The sequence below is a fragment of the Trachypithecus francoisi genome, unplaced genomic scaffold, assembly GCF_009764315.1.
Source record: "Trachypithecus francoisi isolate TF-2019V2 unplaced genomic scaffold, Tfra_2.0 Lachesis_group3, whole genome shotgun sequence".
Taxonomy (NCBI): Eukaryota; Metazoa; Chordata; class Mammalia; order Primates; family Cercopithecidae; genus Trachypithecus; species Trachypithecus francoisi.
In genome coordinates, this window is record NW_022681468.1 from 122968293 (window position 1) to 122992268 (window position 23976).

General features: G+C 46.3%; 1 protein-coding gene across 1 annotated transcript in view; it reads right to left on the reverse strand.

Annotated features, from left to right (window-relative positions):
* Nucleotides 1-23976, reverse strand: part of MAP2K1 (mitogen-activated protein kinase kinase 1) — a 114217-nt gene that overhangs the window by 8257 nt on the left and 81984 nt on the right. Inside the window, exon 6 of the mRNA XM_033189677.1 lies at nucleotides 2303-2427. Coding sequence (XP_033045568.1) covers nucleotides 2303-2427 — 125 coding nt within the window. The remainder of the gene's footprint in view (nucleotides 1-2302; nucleotides 2428-23976) is intronic.

A 23976-nucleotide genomic window follows, 5' to 3' on the forward strand; every position in this document is an offset into this window, starting at 1 on the left:
TTCTGGGACTTACAAGCTAAAGGATCCTGACTATCAGCCTCATCTATAAAATGGGGCTGCTGCTGGGCCAGGGCGTAGTGGCTCACGCCTGTAATCCCAGCACTTTGGGAGGCCGAGGCAGGAGGATCACATGAGATCAAGAGTTCGAGACCAGCCTGGTCAACAGCGAAACCCTGTCTCTACTAAAAATACAAAAATTAGCTGGACGTGGTGGTGCATGCCTGTAATTCCAGCTACTTGGGAAGCTGAGGCAGGAGAATCATTTGAACCTGGGAGGCAGAGTTTGCAGTGAGCCGAAATCACGCCACCACACTCCAGCCTGGGCAAGAAAAGCGAAAACACTGTGTCGGAAAAAAAAAGGTGGGGGGGGTCAGCTGCTGATGATGAAAATGACAGTAACAATGACATAAGAAAACTCTACTTAGGGTTACTAAGAAGATCAAATGAAAATGTATGTCAGATGTTGTAAAATGCTGTACAAATATTGGTTGATATTGGTGGGAAGAGCCAAAGAGAAAAAATGTATACAGTGCTATGTAAAAACATTATTTTTAATGAGCATTATTTGAAATAGCACATGTATTTCAAGAACTCTACCAAAAAAATATTTATTCTGGCCATAGTATATTCATTTAGACATTAACTTCTTCTGTAGCATTTTTCACTAACTCCAACACTGGACTATTGTGGAACTGACCATATAACCAGAAAAACCCAAACCATTAAACCCCTGACCGGTAACTCCTAGGGCCTGTTAATGGATTTTGAACTTGAGAGTTGGCAGTCAAGTGGCCCAGGATGCCAGCTGCTCAGTTATTAGACATTTAGGGAAGAAACAATAAGGAGATGACAGAGAAAGAGTTCCACTGTGCATCACTGGAGTGGAGGGGTAGGGATGTGGGTCAGTGCCAGGTGAGTGATGTTGACAGTGGCTGGAGTCACAGTGGTAGGGGCCAGCAAGAAGGAATGAGGATGTGTTCACACTGGGATGTGGGCACAGGTGCCACATCCTCCCTAAGAGGCAAATGAGGGTGTGCTGTGCAAAGGGTATCTGCCTGGCAAGGGGGCAGCTAGCTTTCAATCCTGGCTTAGCAAGGTTAAGTAGGCAGGTTGCTTAACCTCCCTGAATCTAGACTTCCTCACCTCTAAAATGGGAACAATAATCTTTATTTCCTGGGACAACCACATGGATCAAATGAGACCTTCCAGGGACATGACATGTGCTTTGACAGAGAACACATAAAACGCTTTGTACAAGTTAAGATCTGAGCCTCTGCGCCTGTCCCCCTTCCACGCGGGCCTGCACTCCCTGCCACTTCTGTAAAGACTGCCTACTCACTCCAACGCTTCTCTACTCCGCCACACTTCAGCACTGGCCCAGACTCACGTTTCCACCTTTCCGAATCATTCTCAGAAATGTGCTATCCATGTACCCTCCCACTCAGCCAACTAAACATCTACCCACTTGCCAAGCATTCCCTGAACACCTACCACATGCCAGGCCCCACGCCAGGCACTAGGGACAAGAGAGACACCTTGTCCCTGTCCCCAAGGAACTGGTGGTATGGAGGAGGGAAGAGAACATGCTGGTGCTGCCATAGTGTGAGGATAGCCCCACACAACACTCTGGTGACAGTGGGAGCCAGCAGAGCTGGGAGCAGGAGGGAAGACCCCCAACACAGGGTGTTGGCTGAAATGGAGCAGACTCTGGCGAGGGGTCCAGGTGTGCTGCAGTTGGAGGAGTAGATGACTGACAGACATAGTAAGGAGGGAGAAAAGAGCCTGGACAATATTGAACAGACTCTCAGGAGTTGGGAGCTACAAGATACTGAAAGGATGGGCTGCTGAGAAGGCACATTAAAAGCCAATGCTCAGGTTTCTACCTTGGGAAACCAGGGAGATGATGTGGTCTATTTACTGCTAAGAGAAAAGGAGGAGGTGAGGTAGTTTGGGGTGGGTCATATGTGAGCATCCTGGGTTTGTGGATCTAAAGACGATCATGTAGAGATGCCCAGAGGGGAGCTGGAGCTCACAATCCTTCAGAATGAAAAGCTGCATTCTGGAGCTGCACAATCCTCTCAGTGAGTCAAGGCCCCAATATCCCAGTTATGCTCCAAGGCCTAAGAAAGACCAAGACCATCTTCCCATTCAACTTCATCTCCTCAGGGAGGACCACTGTGCCTCCTCCCTCACTTCTTGTCCCCCACCCAGCACAAGACTCTGGCTCCACAGGAAAGATACCCACTGGGCTCCTATCCCTGACCGTACAAGAAGCTCAAGCAATGGAAACTTCTGTTCATACCGACATGTAGGACCTTGTGCCCACGAAGGAGTTGGCCATGGAGTCGATGAGCTGCCCGCTGACCCCAAAGTCACAGAGCTTGATCTCCCCACGGGAGTTGACTAGGATGTTGGAGGGCTTGACATCTGCAAGGAAGAGAAAATAGAAAAGGAAGGAATTGACACAGGTAGACTGGGGAAGAGAAGGGTCAGCATTCCACACAGACCAGCCCTGACCCTGAGTCCCAGGACAAAACTCCCGTCCACCATCAGGCAGCCTTTGGCTTGCAAACACTGTACACCAAGGCCCCGTGTTCCGAGTTCAAGAAGCAACTGTCAGGAGATAAAATGAGCAGCTACTTTAGAAGCAGAATAGAAAGACAGTCGATTTCCACTCTGAAAACGCAGACTTGGCCAGATGACCCACAGGAAGGAGTCCGTGATCATGAACAGTCAGGATTTCAAAGTCTGTTGCTTCAACCACCCATACTGGTAAGACATACTATCTATGGTTGGATCATGAAGGAAGCAGAAAAAAAACAATAAAACCTATCTGCTTGCTGAAGCTACACAGGCTAGAAGGGGACAGGGTTTGGTGGGAATTCCCATTCTAGACCTCTGCACCAGGCACAGAGCATGTGGGTCTTTTTCTTATGAGTATGTGTGGCAGGGGTGGGAGCTGAGTGATGATTCCATTCCACTGGAGTCACTCACCTAACAGCCTACACAGCTACACCTACCCTGCCAGTCAAGGGGAACCCCTTGCTACCTGGCGCTGGAACGTGAGAGGGCTTAAAGCTGCTCCTCAGAGGCAAAACAATGTCCCCATCCCCCTTCCTTGCACTCTTATTATCACCCCATCCCACCCATCCGGTCACTGTCACAAATACCAGTACATTGGCCCTTAGTTTGCAGAGACCTAAATTTCCAAACTTTTTTTTTCCCCACTGTATCCTCTGATTCATACAAGTGTCCTGTAAAGTACATAGACTAGGGCCAATTATCCTCATTTGTAAGGGAGAAAACCAAGGCTGGGACTTGGTGAAGGCCCCTGGAGCAGGGCTTTGTGGAGCAGACATCAGCAAACAATGAGACTCACTTTGAGGGCAGACCACGTCTAGGGAAATCCTTAATAGTCGTAATATAGACACCACGTAGGACATCTAGAAAATCACAGAAAAAATCCAAACCTCCTATAATACAACCCAGCAGAGTCACTACTAACGTTTCATTATTTTTCCCTTCAACACTGTGTTATATGAATGCATTTATTTATTATTTTTTTAGACACAGAGTCTCACTAAATTGCCCAGGCTGGGCTTGAACTCCTGGGCTCAAGCAATACTCCTGCCTCAGCCTCCCAAGTAGCTGGGAGGATAGGTGCGAGTCACCATGGCCGGCTATTTATTCTTAAACAGATTTAAACAGGTCTATTGACGTATCTTTCCAAGTGCAAATTGAAAAACAAAAGCCGGCGACGCCGCATGCCTGTAATCCCAGCACTTTGGGAGGCTGAGACAGGAGGATCACCCGAGGTCAGGAGTTCAAGACCAGCCTGGCCAACATGGTAAAACCTTGTCTCTAATAAAGACACAAAAATTAGCCGGGTGTGGTGGCGCACGCCTGTAACCCCTAGCTATTCAAGAGGCTGAGGCAGGAGAATCATTTAAACCCAGGAAGCAGAGGTTGCAGTGAGCCAAGATTGTGCCACTGCACCCCAGCCTGGGTGACAGAGTGAGACTCTGTCTCCAAGAAAAAAAAAAAAAAGGCTAAGGTCCAAGAGATCCAGCAACTTGTTTAAAGTCACATAGCAAAAACTGGGTAAAGCTGAAAGCAGATCCCAGGCCCTCTGACACTTAACACCTGTCCTCTTCTACCCACCCTGCTGCCATGGTCTAACCGTTGCCACCTACTGTCCACTGAGCACCTGCTACCTTACCTGTGGGCTCTGTGTGGGCACCAGGCAGACAGCAGGCAAGAAACTGACCAAGTCCCCCACTGTCATGAAGCTTCAATTTTAGTATGAGGAGACAGACAATAAATCAATCAGTGAACAAATGTGTAACATCAGGTGGTCTTAAGTGGCACAAAGAAAAATACAAAACCCAGCCGGGCATGGTGGCTTACACCTGTAATCCCAGCATTTTGGGAGGTTGAGGTAGGCGCATCATTTGAGGTCAGCATGGTGAAACCCTGTCTTTACTAAAAATACAAAAATTGGCTGGGCGTGGTAGCACAAGCCTGTAATCCCAGCTACTCGGGAGGCTGAGGCAGGAGAATCGCTTGAACCCAGGAGGTGGAAGTTGCAGTGAGCCAAGATCATGCCACTGCACTCCAGCCTGACCAATAGAGTGAAACTCCGTCTCAAAAAAATTAACAAAACAAAACCCTGTGAGGGCAGAGAGAGTAAGGGGGTACTGCCATGACAGGGTGGAAGGAACGGCCCTGTGAGGACAGGGCACTTGAGCAACTATGTGAACAGAGACAGGGAGCGAGCCACGCAGCCTCTAAGAGAACCACGGGGAGATTCTGAACTTCGGGAGGAAAGGGGCGAGCTCTGTTCTTTCCCTGGGCCTAGTGTTAAGGACAGGGCCCACAAACACTTCAGCCGAGGCATGAGTCTAGCAGTTGCTTGTTGGAGTTGTACTTCCTCATCCCACTATGCCCATGGCCACTCAGAGGACAGGCGTCGGGTGCCTGGCCTCTGGAGGTCAGGAGCTCAGGATTTGGAAAATGATGCTGAGAATGGAACAAGACTGAGAAGGGTAAGGGGTGTGACAGTGCCTGCTGGGGAGGCACACCAAGGCGCTCCGACACAAGCCCTCTTCCACACCTCCCACCCAGTGCCATCGCCTCTCATCCATGCCAGGCCACACGGCACCAGGCTCCCTCACCCAGCCCACACTCTCCCCATGGGCTGTTTAGGCATGACCTGCTAGGCCTGTTTTAGAGTAAAAGAGTAGCACTGGATAGTGAGACAGAAGCCCTGTGTCAAATCCTGACCCTGCCACTCACTCTCCACGTAGCCCCGAGCAAGTCACTTGACTTTTCTGGGCCATGGTTTGCCATGAATGAAGCAGTCACAATGGCGGCTCTCATACCATCACAGACCAGGATCAATGTAAGAAGGCGTGGCATATGAGCAGCACACCATGTTATAGGAATAGAGAATGACTGCTTCACAGGCTGCCCTCCAAGATCAGCGGTTCACAGAACCAGACACCTCTCCTTCCCCACAAGAACACAGTCTCCTCCACCCAGGCCAGCAGCTTCTTCCTCTGCTGGCTCAGACACCTCTCTTCAGGCTGCAGCTACTGCTCAGGCATGACTGTGCTGCATCTAGCTGTCCTTGTATCCGATCTCTATTCACATGGCAAGCAAGCCTCCCTTTTTCAAACTTACATAACACAGCTTGCCGCCATCCCTGGCTGTGAGCTCCAGCTTCTCCCACCCGTTCCAGGAAACAATACTGCCTAGGAGGCAGCAGAGATGCAAGGGGTTGGAGAGGAAGAGAAGAGAAATTCTAAGGGGCTTTTCACTGCTGGACCACATTGGTCCTGGGAGCCAGATCCCAGAGGGCCTCACAAGAAGCCACCTGGAAACCTGGGCACATGAGATCACTGAACCCCAGAGCACGCTGCTGGAGCCGCCAGGCTAGGACATCCCTCTTGTCCCTGCGTCCGCCACACCCAAGTCTAGCTCTTCTCTGGGGACAGAAGAGAGGTACATGATGGCAGACAAGTCCAGAGAGAGTTCATTTCTTGACCTCCCTCAGCACCCCACACTTGCTTCCCACAATAGCCAGGCCCTTCACACACTGTTCCTGTCTCCAGCATCTTCTCCCTCCACCTGCCTGCACAGAAACCGGCACTCCTCCAGCGGGACAGCCCCTGCACAGAGCCTGCCATGGCTCCCCTCTGCCTCAGAGCACAGTCCCAAGACCCTGTCCCAGGTTTCCATGCCCTTCACTGTTTCTTCCTTTCCTCTCCAACTTCACAGCACAACACATCTCCACATCCACTTTCTCCTGATTGGGGCTGGTCTGCCTCTCTAACTGCCCCTGTGTAAGAGTCTCGCCTTCTCTTGTGCTGGTCCTTGCATCTAACAAGTAGTCCTTTCAAATCACCCTGTCACCTCTACTCCTAGGTGCCTAGTTCTTCTGAATCCCCTTCTCAACTTGGGATAATGCCCTGCTCCTGGAGTCCTGGGAGGATTAACTGGCTTCCTCTCACATTCTCCTAGCAGAGCCCTCAAACATTCAAATCACAGGCCCAGTCCTTCTCTACTTAATGAGGCCACCTCTGGGCCTTGGGTTCTCTTTCTGATCCTTTGTGAACCGAAAGGTGATGCTGAGAGGGCCCCCAGCAGCTGGTGGGCCAGGCTGCATTCTGGAGGAAGCATCAAGCACCCGGTAGACTCCCAGGCTCATAAGCTTCCCTAGGAACCCCACAGGAGGCTGAGATCTACTAACCCCAATTCTGCTCAGCTTCTGTGACAGTGAGTATGGGTAACCCCTCCTTCCTCAAAAATGAACAAGGAGGTTTTATGAAAAACTCAGAAAGTATGTTCTTCTCTGGTATTTTCTGTCCCAAAATAACACTATTCAAAGCCTCCTGATTTTTCCCTCAAGAGCACATATTTTGAAGTTTAACTATTAAGTATTTTCTACCCCTCTAAAATAAGGTGTTTGGATAAAACAATTTAGGGAGTCATTTGTTTATTCTAGAAACACGGAGTATCTGCACTGAGCTATGAGTAAAAAGGACACAGGGATTGTCACCATCAGGGGAGACAGAATCCAACAAATGACAAGAACACGTGCACGTGTAAAGGCAAAGATGAAGATGTGGTCAAGGCCCCGTGGACTAGTTCTAAATTCTTCCAACTAGGTGGGATGGGTGCCACCCATTGGATGATAGCCTGAGTAGCTGACAACGCCCTGGCAGGCAGATGAATCAAGGTGAATCTCAGCCTTCTATGTGTTTCCACTATATCCTAATACCTTCATTTTGTTTAGCTTAGGCTAATATTAAAAGCAGCTTAATTCCCTAAGGCAAGATGGAAGACGATAGGGCCTGGAGGAAGAGAAAGGCAGAGGAGGGGTGGAAGTGGGGAGCCCAAAAGAAAGAGAAGAGGTGGGGCTGGGCGCAGTGGCTCACGCCTGTAATCCCAGCACTTTGGGAGGCCGAGGCGGGTGGATCACGAGGTCAGGAGATCGAGACTGTCCTGGCTAACATGGTGAAACCCCATCTCTACTAAAAATATAAAAAATTAGCCAGGCGTGGTTGCAGGTGCCTGTAGTCCCAGCTACTTGGGAGGCCGAGGCAGAAGAATGGCCTGAACCTGGAAGGCGGAGCTTGCAGTGAGCTGAGATCATGCAACTGCACTCCAGCCTGGGTGACAGAGCAAGACTCCCTCTCAAAAAAAAAAAAAAAAAAAAAGAGAGAGAAGAGGTGGAACGAAGGAGTGAGGGGCTGCTGAGAAGCAAGCAGAGTGACACAGGGAAGCTGCATTCTTCCTCATCTGTGACAAAGGCTGAATCCAAAAGTAGATAAGCAACAGTTAAAGGATTTTTTTTAAAAAGGCAAATGATTTTTTTAAAAGGCGACTTTAGGCTTCAAACGACCTCTTCTTAGTATCCTTGGCAGAGCCTTAATAACTCTCCCCACTGAAGATGAAGAAACAGAAAGGGAGCTGACTGGATGAGTCAAATTGCACCCTCTACAGAGCCCCTCCAGCCATCCATGGCCTGGGGGAGCTAGTTAAGTAGCAGAAATAATTAAATTCAGAGAAAATCCCCAACTCTTCAATTAGCCATTACCCGTAACCTCTTTTCCCCCACCCAAATTTCCTTCCCCAGGAGCACTGGAAAAAAAAGCCAGGATGCAGCTGGGAGACTAGGTGGGAGAATGAGGTGCAGGTGAGCCTAGCAGGCCTACGAAGATCCTACAGCAGCTATGGTTTATGGAAGACCTGCTATGGCAGGCCTTTTAAATATACTAGCCTCTGTTTTTGTTTCTTTGGGGGTGTTTTTGTTTTGTTTTTTTCAGACAAAGTCTTACTCTGTCACCCAGGCTAGAGTGCAGTGGCATGATCTCGGCTCACTGCAACCTCTGCCTCCCCAGTTCAAACACACTATCTTCTTTAATCCTTACAGTAACACTGTGAGGGAAGCATTATAAACCACTGCACACAGATGAGAAACACTGAGGCCCAGAGCAGGGAGGCGTCACCTGTTAGGGTGGCACAGGTAGCTAACAATAGGGCCTAGGGTTAGAACTCAGACCTCTGAGGGAGCATTCTCTCTAGGATCTAGAAAATCAGGGCCCAGACAACAGGACTAAAGGCAACCCATAAGAAGCTGTACTCCAAAGTTTCAGAAGAGCCCTTATTGAGGGCTCTTATTGAGCTGTGGCTGGGGAAGGAATCACTCACATTATAGATGTAATGAGCTTTACTTCTGGGAACAAGGATTTGACTTGGGACAGGCTGAAATCCCTGAAATTCAGTAAGGAGAGAATAATTCTCCGCTCCAGTTCAGCGAGTGAGCACGATGCTTCTTTCTCAGCTCCAGCCCATTATCCTTCTTGACAAGGCCAACTGCAAGAAACGTGCTAGCAGCAGGAACCACTTTCAAGTTTATCTCCCTCACTTTCAAGATTTTTACAACCAAGCCCAGCAACTGCATTTTCTTTTCTTCCTTCCCTTCCAAGCCTCATTAGTTTTGAAATGCTTTCCTTCTCTACCCTCCCTACACTCCTCTCTGCCAATTCACTGCTCATCCTCTGACCCAGAGGGCCCATAAACCCTGACAATTAAACACAGGATGATGTTGCAGGAGTTTAGGATTTGCTTTTCATTAGCACACAACATTCCAATAAATTATCTAAATTTTTAGGCCGGGTGTGGCGGCTCAGGCCTGTAATCCCAGCACTTCAAGAGGCTAAGGTGGGTGAACTGCTAGAGTCAAGAGTTCGAGACCAGCCTGGGCACCATGGCAAACCTCTACTAAAAATACCAAAAACAATTATCTAGGCATGGTGGTGTGCACCGGTAGTCCCAGCTACTCAGGAGGCTGAGGCATGAGAACTGATTGAACCCAGGAAGCAGAGGTTGCAGTGAGCTGAGATCGTGCCACTGCACTCCAGCCTGGGTGACAGTGAGATTTCGTCTCAAAAAAGTAAAATAACATAAAATAAATTATCTAAAATTTTAATACAGAATGTAACAAAAGCCAGAGCAAAAGGTATAGGGGGTTACAGAGAGAAGAGAGGTGTAATAAAAGGAGAAAGAAAGGAAAGAAGACCAGTCAAGGGAAATGCTTATGAATCCCAGATTCCCAGACAGCACTCTTTTTTTTTTTTTTTTTTTTTTTTTTTTTTTTTTTTTTTGCTGAAGTGTAGTGATATGATCATGGCTCACTACAGCCTCAACCTCCTAGGCTCAAGCGATCCTCCCACTTCAGTGCACGCCACCATGCCCAAGTAACTGTTTCTGTTTTTGGTACACAGGGTCTCCCTGCTTTGCCCAGGCTGGTCTCAAACTCCTGGGCCCAAGCGAGCCTGCTGCCTCAGCCTCCCAAAGTGCTGGGATTACAATTGTGAGCCACTACGCCCAGCCTGATCTCTCGTTTTCAATGACCCTTCATAATATTTGGCAGAATAGCCCTAGTTTACAGAGGTAGAAATTGCGGCTGGAGGATAAAATCTCTTGCCAAGGGTCACAAAATAACATGAAAACAGCATATTTCCCCCCCACCAGATTATTTGGGCTACCTCAGAAGAGCTGATACGCAATGTATCACAAAGCCAATCAACCACCTACAGGCAGGAGAACAAACTTGGCTAACTTGAGTACTTCTCATACGCTATTCTAGAAACGGAAATTAGCTAAAAATCTGTTTTGACCTGCTGAAGGCTAATTTTGTTCAGCAGGAGAGGTGGGAGGTAGTGAGGTGGGTGTTAAAACAATGACAAAAGAAGATAGGCCAGAGTTATGTTCATTATTAAACAATGAGTAGGAAAGAATTTCTAGTAATGTCACCATATTTACATGACCCTGCTCCACCAAAGTACGGACTGCCCATTTGTGCCTGGGTCACAACTTAACATAATTCACCAAAAAAGGTCTGGAAAAAAGGTCAGGAAACTACTCACCAGTTATTTCTAGCTTGGGATAACCCCTAACGGAAAGACTTAGAAGAATGTGTTTGACAGTTTAAACACAGATGTCAGGCATTCCTTGTCTCCCCATCACACATACTTCTTTGGGGCAAATGCAGCTTTAGGTGGAGACTAACGATCAGAGAAACTTGTCCCTGGCTACAGGGCAGCCCCCTGACCTAGGCTGGGCCACTCATAGCTCCCTATCCCCTGGCCATGATGATCTCATAGGTCTGGGCACATGACCCCTAAGAGTCCAATCCGGAGTCCTCGCTCAGAACTTTCTAATTGAAGTGAGAAAATTCTTCTGATAACAAAACTGTAAAGCAGGAAACCATGGTTCCATCTGGTAGACAGCTGGCCGAGAGAAGAAAGCCAACATCGAAGGGAAACAAGTGAGAGGGAGAGATCTAACTTTTTTTTTTTTTTTTTTTTTTTTTTTTTGAGACAAAGTCTCACTCTGTCACCCAGGCTGGAGTGCAGCAGCATGATCTCAACTCACTACATCCTCTGCTTGCCAGGTTCAAACAATTCTCCCTGCCTCAGCCTCCCAAATAGCTGGGACTACAGGTACCTGCCACCATGCCCAGCTAATTTTTGTATTTTTTAGTAAAGATGGTGTTTCGCCATGTTGGCCAGGCTAGCTAACAGCATCTTTTTTTTTTTTTTTTGAGACAGAGTCTCGCTCTGTTGCCAGGCTGAATTGCAATGGCACACTCTCGACTCAATGCAACCTCCGCCTCCCAGGTTCAACCGATTCTCCTGCCTCAGCCTCCTGAGTAGCAGGGACTACAGGCGCCTGACACCAGGCCCAGCTAATTTTTGTATTTTTAGTAGAGACGGGGTTTCACCATGTTGGCCAGACTGGTCTCGATCCCTTGACCTTGTGATCTGCCCGCCTGGGCCTCCCAAAGTGCTGGGATTACAGGCGTGAGCCACCGTGCCCAGTAGCTAACAGCATCTTTTTAAAGTACATTTTAATCAAAGTATAAGAGCTAATGACATTTGAGCCCCTGGATACAATTATCCATCAGGCCAGCTGTATTCCTATCCTTTCTGGTTTGGTTAGCTGATACAAAAAAAACAAAACGAAACAAAAAATCATCTTTATTGTTTGAGCTAATTCAAGTTCACTAGCAACCAAGAATCTTAACACCCAGTGATTCTTACCATCAGCTGGCACCATAAATTTCATTATTAAGTAGGTCGTTTAGTGTGGTGTGGAAACAGCACCACTAACCTAGATCTGGAATTAGGCAGATTTGGGTTTGAATCCTAGCTCTATCATCTATTAGCTCTGTGGCCCCAGCCCAGTTCCAGAACCTCTCTGAGCCTTTCCTTGACTGTCAGGTGGGAATAGTAACTCCTACCTGCTAGGCCGGGCGCGGTGGCTCAAGCCTGTAATCCCAGCACTTTGGGAGGCCGAGACGGGCGGATCACGAGGTCAGGAGATCGAGACCATCCTGGCTAACACGGTGAAACCCCGTCTCTACTAAAAAAAAAATACAAAAACTAGCCGGGCGAGGTGGCGGGCGCCTGTAGTCCCAGCTCCTCAGGAGGCTGAGGCAGGAGAATGGCGTAAACCCGGGAGGCGGAGCTTGCAGTGAGCTGAGATCCGGCCACTGCACCCCAGCCTGGGCGACAGAGCCAGACTCCACCTCAAAAAAAAAAAAAAAAAAAACTCCTACCTGCTAATGTCTGGTAGGTACTAAGTACTCAAATCAGGAGGCTTTAAATGTGAGAAGCACAGAAGTTAGAGTTCAATGGCTCTTGCAGCTTGGAGGGAAAATAAAAGCTAACATTTCAGAAAAAAAAAAAATACAACCAATATAAAGAATCAGATTCCTTCTCGGCCTGGCTTCTACCTAACACAGCACCTGTGAAAGGAAAAGAAATCTTGGGGCCCCAAAAATCACTAAGCTAAAGGGAAGTCAAGCTGGGAACTGCTTAGGGCAAACCTGCCTCTCATTCTATTCAAAGTCATCCCTCTGCTGAGATAAATGCATATCTGATTGCCTCCTTTGCAAAGGCTAACCAGAAACTCAAAAGAATCCAACTGTTTGTCTCTCACCTACCTGTGACCTCGAAGCCCCCTCCCTGCTTCCAGTTGTCCTGCCATTCCCAACAGAACCAAGGGACATCTTACATATACTGATGTCTCATGTCTCCCTAAAACGTATAAAACCAACCTGTGCTTGGACCACCTTGGGCACATGTCATCAGGACCTCCTGGGGCTGTGTCACAGGGTCCTCAACTTTGGCAAAATAAACCTTCTAAATTAACTGAGACCTGTCTCAGTTATTCAGGGTTCACGTTTTGGTAACCACAAAGGGATTCCGAGTGGAGGTGCCCCTGATCTTTGACAAATCTCCCATTGGTGACTGGTACCAGCTTGAGCTATCTTTATGGCTCAAACCAACTGGACAATTTGCTGAGGCCTGGAAGCACCTCCTCTAGAGAATCCCTGATCTCCCAAAATCCGGGAGTGGTCTAAAGTTTTTTTTTTGCTGTACAATTCCTTTTTCTTTTCTTTTGTAGTTTTACTTCCAACACAGGAAGGCAAGTAACTCCTTTATGGAGTTTTGAGCTTGCTTCCAACAGGGAGGGCAAGTTTGAGTCTCTTTCTGCTTCTAGGATGGTAGAGGGCAGTCTTCAGCATGAAACCCATCCCTAAGTAACTGAATTAGGGTTTGTCTTGGCTACAGTTAAAATTAACAACCAGCTGGTCTTATTTTCTCCTTATCATGAGAGCTCTCAGTACTTGTATAGGTTGTGTGATCATTTGTTTTACTTTACTGTTTCTTTTTGTTGTTTCTGTTTTTGTTGTTGTTTTGGTCTTTTTCCCATTGGGTTTGACCAACTCCATGCAACCTGATCAAATTTGAAGGAAAGTTCCAAATTATGGGGAATGAGGCCTCTGAAGTGGCTAAATTCCTACAAAAAAACAAGCAAAAAAAAAGTGGCATGGTGGGGGGAGAAAAATGGCCAGCAAAAGAAAAGAAAAAAAAAGGAAAGATAATGGCTATCACCTCAGGTTGCAGTTCCATACCTAAGGTTCCGCCTTCTTTTTTTCATGACAGCCTAGGTTTGGTTCCTAAATCAAGCCCTTTCTGAAAGGTTTGATATTTGGTACTTCTGAAATAGCAAAAATTTGTCCAAGCAGAAATACGGCAATGAGATCTAAACAGATTTTTTTAAAGGAGCTCAATGGTTAAAAGTCAGCTTAATGAAAAGCTAACATCCAAGATGTGTGTGTGTATGTGTGTGTGTGTGTGTGTGTGTGTGTCTTTAAAAGGACTTTATGTTTTGGGTTTGTTTTTTCTCTGTCTAGGACCTTGTCTTTTTTTGAGACAAATTTTTCTTCTTCTCAGTTGACAGAATTCTGTTTTCTTCATTGACTTCTGCTCTCTCTCCTTTCTCTTGCACCCTCTGCTGCATGAGAAATCTAAACTAATTTATAATAGCCTGGAGTTCCTTAAAGAAAACAAAGAAGGCATCAGACTCCCTTTGGGGGAGAAACCTGCTTTTTCTTATGGATCCCCAAGATTGTAAACAAACAAGTTCCTCTCAGCTATTAAACCGCTTTTGTATTGTGTTACCTGATTTTCTGACTAAAATAGTTATTGCAACAGAGACTACTCTTGGGTTTTTAAGGAAGAGTGTAGTTTAGACACTAGAAATGTCTTTGTTTAAAAAAAAAATTTTTTTTTTTTGAGACGGAGTCTCGCTCGGTTGTCCAGGCTGCAGTGCAATGGTGCGGTCTTGGCTCACTGCAACCTCCGCCTCCTGGGTTCAAGCGATTCTCCTGCCTCAGCCTCCGGAGTAGCTGGGGTTACAGGTGCCTGCCACCATGCCTGGCTAATTGTTGTATTTTTAGTAGAGACGGGTTTTCACCACGTTGGCCAGGCTGGTCTCGAACTGCTAACCTCGTGATCCGCCCACCTCAGCTTCCCAAAGTGTTGGGATTACAGGCGCGAGCCACTGTGCCCGGCCAAAAACAAATTTTTCTTTTCTTTTTTTTCTTTTTTTTTTTTTAGACGGAGTCTTGCTCTGTTACCATGCTGGAGCACAGTGGCGCGGTCTCGGCTCACTGCAACCTCCGCATCCTGGGTTAAAGGGATTCTCCTGCCTCAGCCTCCCAAGTAGCTGGGATTACAGGCACCCGCCACCATGCCCATCTAATTTTTGTATTTTTAGTAGAGATAGGGTTTCATCTTGTTGGCCAGGCTGGTCTTCAACTCCTGACCTCATGGTCCACCCACCTCGGCCTCCCAAAGTGCTGGGATTACAGGCATGAGACACCGCACCTGGCCAAAAACAGTTTTTTTAAAAGCATCATGTGGTCTAGCCTCCTTTTTGGAGACCCAGGATTCAATGTGGGCTCTACCCAGAGCTCAGAGATCCAGTTAAGATAGGTAGTACCTATCTAAATAAATTGGCCTCCTTATACAATCCTATGATAGATTTCTATAATTGTATGTTTGATTTGGCATCCACCTTTAACCTTCCTCTGCACCAGAGTTTTCCTCTGTACTTTATGATGTAAATTTTGCTATCTGATTTTTCACCTTAGAGTTGTGTCCTTCAATACACAGATTTAGGAGCTATTTAGCTGACAACTGCCAAGCATAATGAAACAGGTTATCAAGAGTTTGCAAGTCTGACAGAAGGGGGAAAAAAAAAAGGAGGTCTGTCTTACCTTTAAGATGTACTTTTATTGGTATGGCTAATATGTCCATGTATTTATGTGTTGTACACACAATGATTTACTACTAAAAAATATATAAAACAGCGCTAATTAATTGGCTTAAGGAAAAATAAAGCACAAATCAAATACTTTATCAGAAAATGAAAGACTAGTCAAATGTTTCTCAAGTTTACATGGCTTAAGTAAAATATTTAATAGATAAGCTACCTTTAAGATTGTTAGTAAAGTACTTACTATTAGAAATGCCTTAAGAATAGCCAGGGTACATTTTTGTTTGCATTTTTTGACCAAGAAATTTCATACGTATCCCTGCCAAATACTATAAGGTGTCAAAATTTGGCATAGGGGTTACAAAACTATAAATCCAGCCCAAAACAGGATGATCTTTGCTTGTGAGCCACCAGGTGCGGTGGCTCATGCCTGTAATCCCAGCACTTTGGGAGGCCAAGACCGGCAGATCACTTGAGGTCAGAAGTTCAAGGCCAGCCTGACCAACATGGTAAAACCCTATCACTACTAAAAATACAAAAATTAGTTGGGCGTGGTGGCAGGCACCTGTAATCCCAGTTACTCAGAAAGCTGAGGGAGGAGAATCATTTGAACCCAGGAGGCACAGGTTGCAGTGAGCTGAGATCATGTCACTGCACTCTAGCCTGACTGACAGAGCCAGACTTCGTTAAAAAAAAAAAAAGAAAAAAAAAAATCTTTGCTTCTGTAAATATTGATAAGACACTGATATTGGTTTAGTGAAAATAGCTAAGTCTTGAAGTATTTAGTAAAACAACCATAACTTCTAATCATGTGGCTTTAGGCAGCCTAGTCCCCAGGCAGGAAGGGGGTTTGTTTGGGGAAAGGGCTGTTACCGTCTTTGTTTCAAAGCTCAACTATAATTATACTAAGTTCCTCCCAAAGTTAGTACTGTCTATGCCCAGGAATAAACAAGGACAGCTTGGAGATTAGAAGCAAGAAGGAGTTAGGTCAGATCTTTTTCACTGTCTCAGTTATAATTTTGCAATGACAGTTTCTCTTTTTTTTCTTTTTGAGATGGAGTTTCACTCTTGTTGCCCAGGCTGGAGTGCAATGGCACGATCTTGGCTCACTGCAACCTCTGCCTCCTGGGTTCAAGCAATTTTCCTACCTCAGCCTCCCGAGTAGCAGGGATTACAGGTGCTCACCACCATGCCAGACTAATTTCTTGTATTTTTGTAGAGATGGGCTTTCACAACGTTGGCCAGCTGGTCTCGAACTCCTGACCTCAGGTGATACACTATGCCCGGCCCTGCGGTTTCTCTTTAAAAGGTGGTTTTAAAATCAACTATAAAATTCTAACAGGTGCTCTTGAATACAGGTTTCTGATAACTTTAAAGGCTGTGACATCAAAACAGAGGAAAAACTTTCATGACTCACGGAGAGCTGAAATGTTCATGAATATCAAGCAGAACAGGAATTAGCTGCATGAACTGAACTTACAGGAGACTGAAGTAATCTTTTTATTTTTTGCTTAAAATGCTGATTCTTTGTGTTCTTTTTCAGAGTCAAGGAAACTTTTCTTCTGAGCTATTGACAGGTTTTAACAATTTGTTTTTTGAGATGCAGTCTCGCTCTGTTGCCCAGGCTGGAGTGCAGTGGCATGATCTCAGTTCATTGCAACCTCCACCTTCAGGGTTCAAGTGATTCTTCGGTCTCAGACTCCTGAGTAGCTGGGACTACAGGCACACACCACCACGGCCAGCTAATTTTTTGTATTTTTAGTAGAGACAGGGTTTCACCATGTTTGCCAGGCTGGTCTTGAACTCCTGACCTCAAATGATCCACCCACCTCAGCCTCCCAAAGTGCTGTGATTACAGACATGAGCCACCACACCTGGACAGGTTTTAACAATAAAGTATACAAACGCCCATGAAAAAAAATTGAAGGATATTTCTCTCCACCTGATTTCTCCAGAATTTGGAAACTATGTGGGAGTATTCTTAACTTACGGCAATATAGTTATCAGCATAAGTGCAAAAAAATATGTTTTCATTTGTAACAGGACACGATTGGAGAAACTGGTTATTTTACCAAGGTTTTGACTAGAATGGTGTGCTTTCCTTTAAGGAATCCAACTTGACTTATAGAGCCAATAAAAAGTCCCTTGGGAAAACTGGTCTCATACCTTGTCTACACAGTCCCTGTACAGGGATCATGGCCTCTGATAAGTAAAGAATGTCACTTTCTGATAGGCCCAGGAGCCCCAAGTTATCTTGGGACATCAAGAGGAGATGAATTCACCCAACTCGTATGTATTTGATGGTACAAATCTATGGCTGGGCTGAGCTTTAAAAAAGTCTTATCTGAGAGTCCTTCTACAGAGCAAAGTTTCATCAAGGCCAATTTTAAAAGCCTATGTGAAAAGTAATTATTCTTACTGCACTTTATAGAAACAATATGCCCAAGTATAATAAAGCAAATTGGTCCTACCATGATTTGTCTTTAGTAAAAACGGGAAAGTGGAGAGAGAAAAAATCCATTTCAAAAACTAGAGTACAGTTTGTTGTAGTTGTTTGTTTGTTTTTCTTGAGACGGCGTTTCACTCTTGTTGTCCAGGCTGGAGTGCGGTGGTAAGGGAGGAGACCACCCCTCATACTGTCTTATGCCCAGTTTCTGCCTCCAAAGAAAGAAGAAGTAAAAACTAAAATGCAGAAATGAAATCCACAAGCAGGCAGCCCAGCGCCACACCCTGGGCCTCGAAGTTAAAGATCAACCCCTGACCTAATCGGTTATGTTATCTATAGATTACAGACAGTGTCTAGAAAAGCACTGTGAAAATCCCTGTCCTGCTCTGTTCCTATCTGATTACCGGTGCATGCAACCCCCAGTCACGTACCGGCTGCTTGCTCAAATCAATCGGCTCCCAGTCGAATAAAGCCCTTCCTTCTTTAATTCAGTGTCTGAGGGGTTTTGTCTACGGTTTGTCCTGTTACAGTGGCACAATCTCGGTTCTCTGTAACATCTGCCTCCCAGGTTCAAGAATTCTCCTGCCTCAGCCTCCCAAGTAGCTCAGTTTGCAGGTATGTGCCACCATGCCCGGCTAATTTTTTTGGATTTTTGGTAGAGATGGGGTTGGCCATCTGTTGGCCAGGCTGGTCTCGAACTCCTGACCTCAGGTGATCCACCCACCTCTACCTCCCCAAAGTGCTGGGATTACAGGTGTGAGCCGCTGTGCCCGGCTAGATTCTACTCTTACCTAGTTTTTCAACTTGTATCATTTTTTACAGTTTGGACTTAATTCTAATTTTTCCTGGCTACAAGTCTGTAAAACAATGTTTTTGGCCAGGCACGGTGGCTCATGCCTGTAATCCCAGCACTTTGGGAGGCCGAGGTGGGTGGATCAGCTGAGGTCGAGAGTTCGAGACCACAGCCTGACTCAACATGGAGAAACCCAGTCTCTACTAAAAATACAAAATTAGCCGGGCGTGTTGGCGCATGCCTGTAATCCCAGCTACTCGGGAAGGCTGAGGGAGGAGAATCGCTTGACTCCGGAAGGCAGAGGTTGCGGTGAGCCAAGATCGCGCCACTGCACTCCAGCCTAGGCAACAAGAGCAAAACTTCGTCTCAAAACAAAAAAACAAAAACAAAAACAAAAATGTTTTCAATTTTTTTCTTTTCCTTTTTCCCATTTTTCCTAATGTGAAATTACTGAAAACTATGCTGTGCTTTCTTAAAGCCCTGTGAACTGAAGCTAGACAACTTCAAAAGAAAATAACAGCATACATAAGCCACTTTCATACCTGTATGGACTTCAGAATAATGTGCTCTATATCACTTTTCCAGCATTATTATTCTGTTTATTGTAGTTTTTCTCCCTTTCTCGCCCTATTTTCTTGTCACAGGACATGAGACCATAACCTGTAAAAATGAGCTTTCCTAGTAACTTGGGACCTACCTGTCTAGGAATAAACTGTCCTAGCCGTGAGAGATCCGATGAAACCTCAGATAAAAGATTCATTTTCTTCTAAAACGCTTTCTCAAAAGTTTTTAAAAATAAAAGGGAAGAAATGTGAAAGAAAATAAATCTTGGGGTCCCCAAAAATCACTAAGCTAAAGGGAAAAGTCAAGCTGAGAACTGTTTCCGGCGAACCTGCCTCCCATTCTATTCAAAGTCACTGAGATAAATGCGTATCTGATTGCCTCCTCTGGAGAGGCTAATCAGAAATTCAAAAGAAAACAACCATTTGTCTCTCAGCTACCTGTGACCTGAAAGCCCCCTCCCTGCTTTCAGCAGTCCTGCCTTTCCGGACAGAACCAGTGTACATCTTACATATAATGATTGATGTCTCGTGACTCCCTAAAATGTATAAAACCAACCTCTGGCCAGGCGCAGTGGCTCACACCTGTAATCCAAGCACTTTGGGAGGCCGAAGCAGGCAGATCACCAGAGGTCAGGAGTTCGAGGCCAGCCTGGCTAACATGGTGAAACCCCGTTTCTACTAAAAACACAAGAAATTAGCCAGGCGTAGTGGCAGGCGCCTGTAATCCCGGCTACTCGGGAGGCTGACGCAGAAGAATCGCTTGAACCCAGGAGGTGGAGGTTGCAGTGAGCCAGGATTGCATCACTGCACTCCAGCTTGGGCGACAAGAGCGAGACTCCATTTAAAAAATTAATTTAAAAACCCCTTCCCTGACCACCTTGGGCACATGTCGTCAGGACCTCCTGAGGCTGTGTCACGGGCATGCATCCTCCACCTAGGCAAAACAAACTTTCTAAATTAACTGAGACCAGTCTCAGATATTTGGAGTTCACACCCCCTCAGTGCCAGGAGACTCTATACTGTTCCATAAATACTCCTTTCATGTTTGACTCTGAAGCACTTACTGTTCAGTCAAGATATCTTCTCTTCACGCATATCCTACTGTCCTTCCAGTCTGATTCAGACAAATGAGGGAGAAGGGAAGGCTGCCTAATTCAGATGTATCCCCCTAATTACCTCCCTTCATTACAGGAAGGAGCCCCACCAACAATGTACACTATATAAGTTTTGGTGGATTACTCAGAGACTTGGGAATTGTGCTAAGAGGGTCAGGTTGAATCTGGGCTGTGTCTGGGATGGACCTGTTACACAGTGGTTGCTGAGGGGTGGTGTCTTCCTCCTGCCCTCTGGACAAAGCAAAGAAACAAGTGCAGAGCACACAGAATAAGCAGGAAGGCTGCCTAGAATTCCAATGGCTTTCCGGTCCCTGTTCTTGTCCCATCCCTTCCTGAGCACTGACTACATCTGGCCCTCATGTTCCCTAAGGGCCCCCTGGATCTCTGTAAGGAAGTCACCTGTTCTGTTTACACCGGCTCAAGTTGGTTTCTGTTACGTGTAACCAAGAATCCTCACTGAAACAAAGCCCAGCTCCGAGCTCCTCTGTGAAGCCTCGCCTGACAGCTGTCCACCCACAAGAGTCCCTCTCCTTGGAATCCTTGAGGTTTTTTAATCATGTATGTCACTTGTTATGTCAGTACATATGCTACTTTCTTTTAGCCAATTTTTTTTCTGAAAAATCTAAATATTCACAAAAGTAGAGACAATAACCATGTACCCATCACCCATATTCAACAATAATCCATTTTTTTACCAATCTTTTTTTTTTTCTTTTTTGAGACAGAGTCTTGCTCTGTTGCCCAGGGTGGAGTGCACTGGTGCGATTTTGGCTCGCTGCAACCTCCACCTCCCGGGTTCAAGCAATTCTGTCTCAGCCTCCCGAGTAGCTAGGACTACAGGCATGTGCCACCACGCCCAGCTAATTTTTGTATTTTTAGTAGAGATGGGGTTTCACCATGTTGGCCAAGCTATTCTCGAACTCCTGACCTCAGGTGATCCACCCACCTCAGCTCCCAAAGTGCTGGGATTACAGGTGTGAGTCACTGTGCCCGGCCCCAATCTTATTTCATTATAACCCCCAGCTCTTTCTTTGCAGAGTGGGAAGGAGTGGAATGTCTTAAGGCAAATCCCAGACCTCATGTGTTAATTCACCCATAAACCTTTCATCTCACTTTTAAAATACAGTCTTGCTTTTCCAACTAGGACTCACAGCTCTAAGAGGATAGGAACTACCTCTTCTGCCTCTTTGGAGCCCAGCATTGTATGCGCAATGTGCTTTTAAATGCCATAACTTCAATGCTATTACACAACACTTGCTCAGAGTTTCATCTGATCCTGAGGACAGTTCCAGGAGGCGGAAAAGGAATTGAGATTACCTCTAAAAGAAGGTAAGATTCAGAATAAACAACTCTGCCAGATCACCCAGGAAGTAAATAGCCAGGCTAGAAGGAAACTTCCCTAAGATTCTATGCACAGACAGAAAGGTAAAGGGAGAGGACACAGTGGCTCTGAGGTCACTTGGTGGGTAGCAGCTTCTTAGGGATTTGGTGCCTGTTACCACCACCTAATGACAGCCCTGCACACACTTCAGAGGGTGGTAAGCACTTACCTCCAACAGTAAACTTTGAAATGTTTTTTCAAATGAAAAAAGAAAATTCCATCGTGTTTGTTTCTAATTAGTTTGGTCTTATCAAGCCTTATGCTGGTTCCCACCCTCAAACTGAGCTGTATCACTAGACTCTATTATTTTATTATTTATATATTTATAGACAGAGTCTCGCTGTGTCACTCAGGCTGGAGTGCAGTGGCGCAATCTTGACTCACTGCAACCTCCACCTACCGGGTTCAAACAAGTGTTGTGCCTAAGCCTGCTGGGATTACAGGCGCCCACCACCACGCTCGGCTAATTTTTGTATTTTTAGTTGAGATGGGGTTTCGCCATGCTGGCCAGGCTGGTTTCAAACTCCTGCCCTCCCATGATCCACCTCCCTTGGCCTCCCAAAGTGCTGAGATTACAGGCGTGAGCCACTGTGCCCGGCCTACTCTCGTTGCTCTGTGGTGTCGGGCATCATGAGCTAAGTTCTGTCTTGCTTTGGGTAGTGGTTAATAAAATTCACTCTGAGTTTCATCCCTATGTGTCCAGATTTCCAAATCAAACCAGCTCTCTTGGGGCTGGGATCCTCCTCAGGAAGTAATCTGTAACTTAGGAAAGGGCAGCCCCAGCCTCAGGTTTCCATTAGAAATGAGGCTTTGTGATCTGAGGAGGAGGAGGAGGAGGACACAGCTCTCCAGGTACAGCCCTGGGGAACGGTCATGGGCCTCAGGCTCCTTCCCACCACAGCCACCCCAGGAAGGGCCATGGCCAAGTCTCCCTGCTACTCCCCTACCCATCTTCCCACACCAGTCCGTGCCCTTTGTACCACCTCTCTCCCATCTGTCTCCCTCCTGTCCCTTCACTCTGCTACTATCCTAACTCAGACCCCCCTTATCTCTCACTGGCCCATAGCAAAACGGTCTCCTAATTAACCTCTCCCCTCTCCCGCTCACCTTAGCCATGACAGTAGAGTCCTCTTCCTTAAAGCACAGCACATCTCACTTCTCTGTGCAGGATCATTCCACTGCTTTTCGTTGCCCATGATAAAATCCATTTCCTGAACATGGCAGTGAAGACCCTCCTCACTGCTTCAACTAATTTCTTACTTTAATTCTCACCCCTTGCCACCAGGAACCCTTTGTTCTAGATAACTTGAACCACTTGCTATTTCCTGTAAAAACACGTCTGTCTTTTCCTGCCTCTATGCCATGATTTATGCTTCCCTCTACCTGGAATTCCTTTCCCTGACCCTGCCACATATATAACTTCTACCTATGCTTCAAAGCTCAGCTCAAATACCACCTCCTCCATGCTTCCCTAAAGAGATCTAAGCCTCTCTTGAGGAGCGAAGAGACAAACTTACCTAGAGCTATAATCCATCACTGTGAATCTAGCAGATGAAATAGTTCTAAATAAAACGAGACTCACATTTCTAACCAAGAGACCAGCATACTGAATTCTCCACTACTAATGGGCCACTCTGTCTTCCTCCATCTTTAAGGCAGGGCAGTCTAGACATGGTCAAAAGGAATCCCTTCCTGTGTCAGCCACACAGCTATGGGATGGGTGTGATGGACAAAGGAAGAGAGATGTAGCCAGGAACACCTTGTGAATACCACGGGCAACCTTCTATGTTTCAAGGATCAGACAACAGTCCTTTGTCATACACAGATAGGAACCGTGCTCAGAACAGAACCCTGTGTGTGTAGCCTCAGGATGGTGGAAGCAGGGGCCACTCTGACTTCTGCTCAGGGATGCCTGTCAGAAGAAATTGCAGAAGAAACTACTCAAATCATTACATGTGAGTCTGCTACAAACAGCTTATAAAACAACAAAACAAAACCAAACAAGCCACTTCAGATCTTGCTATCAGTGCCAACAAGTCTGAATGGAGAGGAAGAATTTAGAGGTTGCAATACTGACCGTTGCTGAAGACCCCATTTGCTGGAGGCTGTCACTGGGACACCGTAAGATGCTTTGGAGACTCCTAGCTCTCCCCAAGAAAAGGATACAAAAACCGTTTTGTTTTTTTTTTTTTTGAGATGGTGTCTTGCTCTGTCATCCAGACTGGAGTGCAGTGGCGTGATCTTGGCTCCCTGGAACCTCCGCCTCCCAGGTTCAAGCGATTCTCCTGCCTCAGTCTCCCAAGTAACTGGGATTACAGGTGCCTGCCACCATGCCCGGCTAATTTTTTTGTATTTTTAGTAGAGACAGGGTTTCACCATGTTGGTCAGGCTGTTTTCGAGCTCCTGACCTCAAGTGGTCCACCCATCTTGGCCTCCCAAAGTGCTGGAATTACAGACGTGAGCCACCGTGCCCAGCCGCAAAACACTTCTTTGTTTGTTTTTTTTTTTTTTGAGACTAGTCTCGTTCTGTTGCCAGG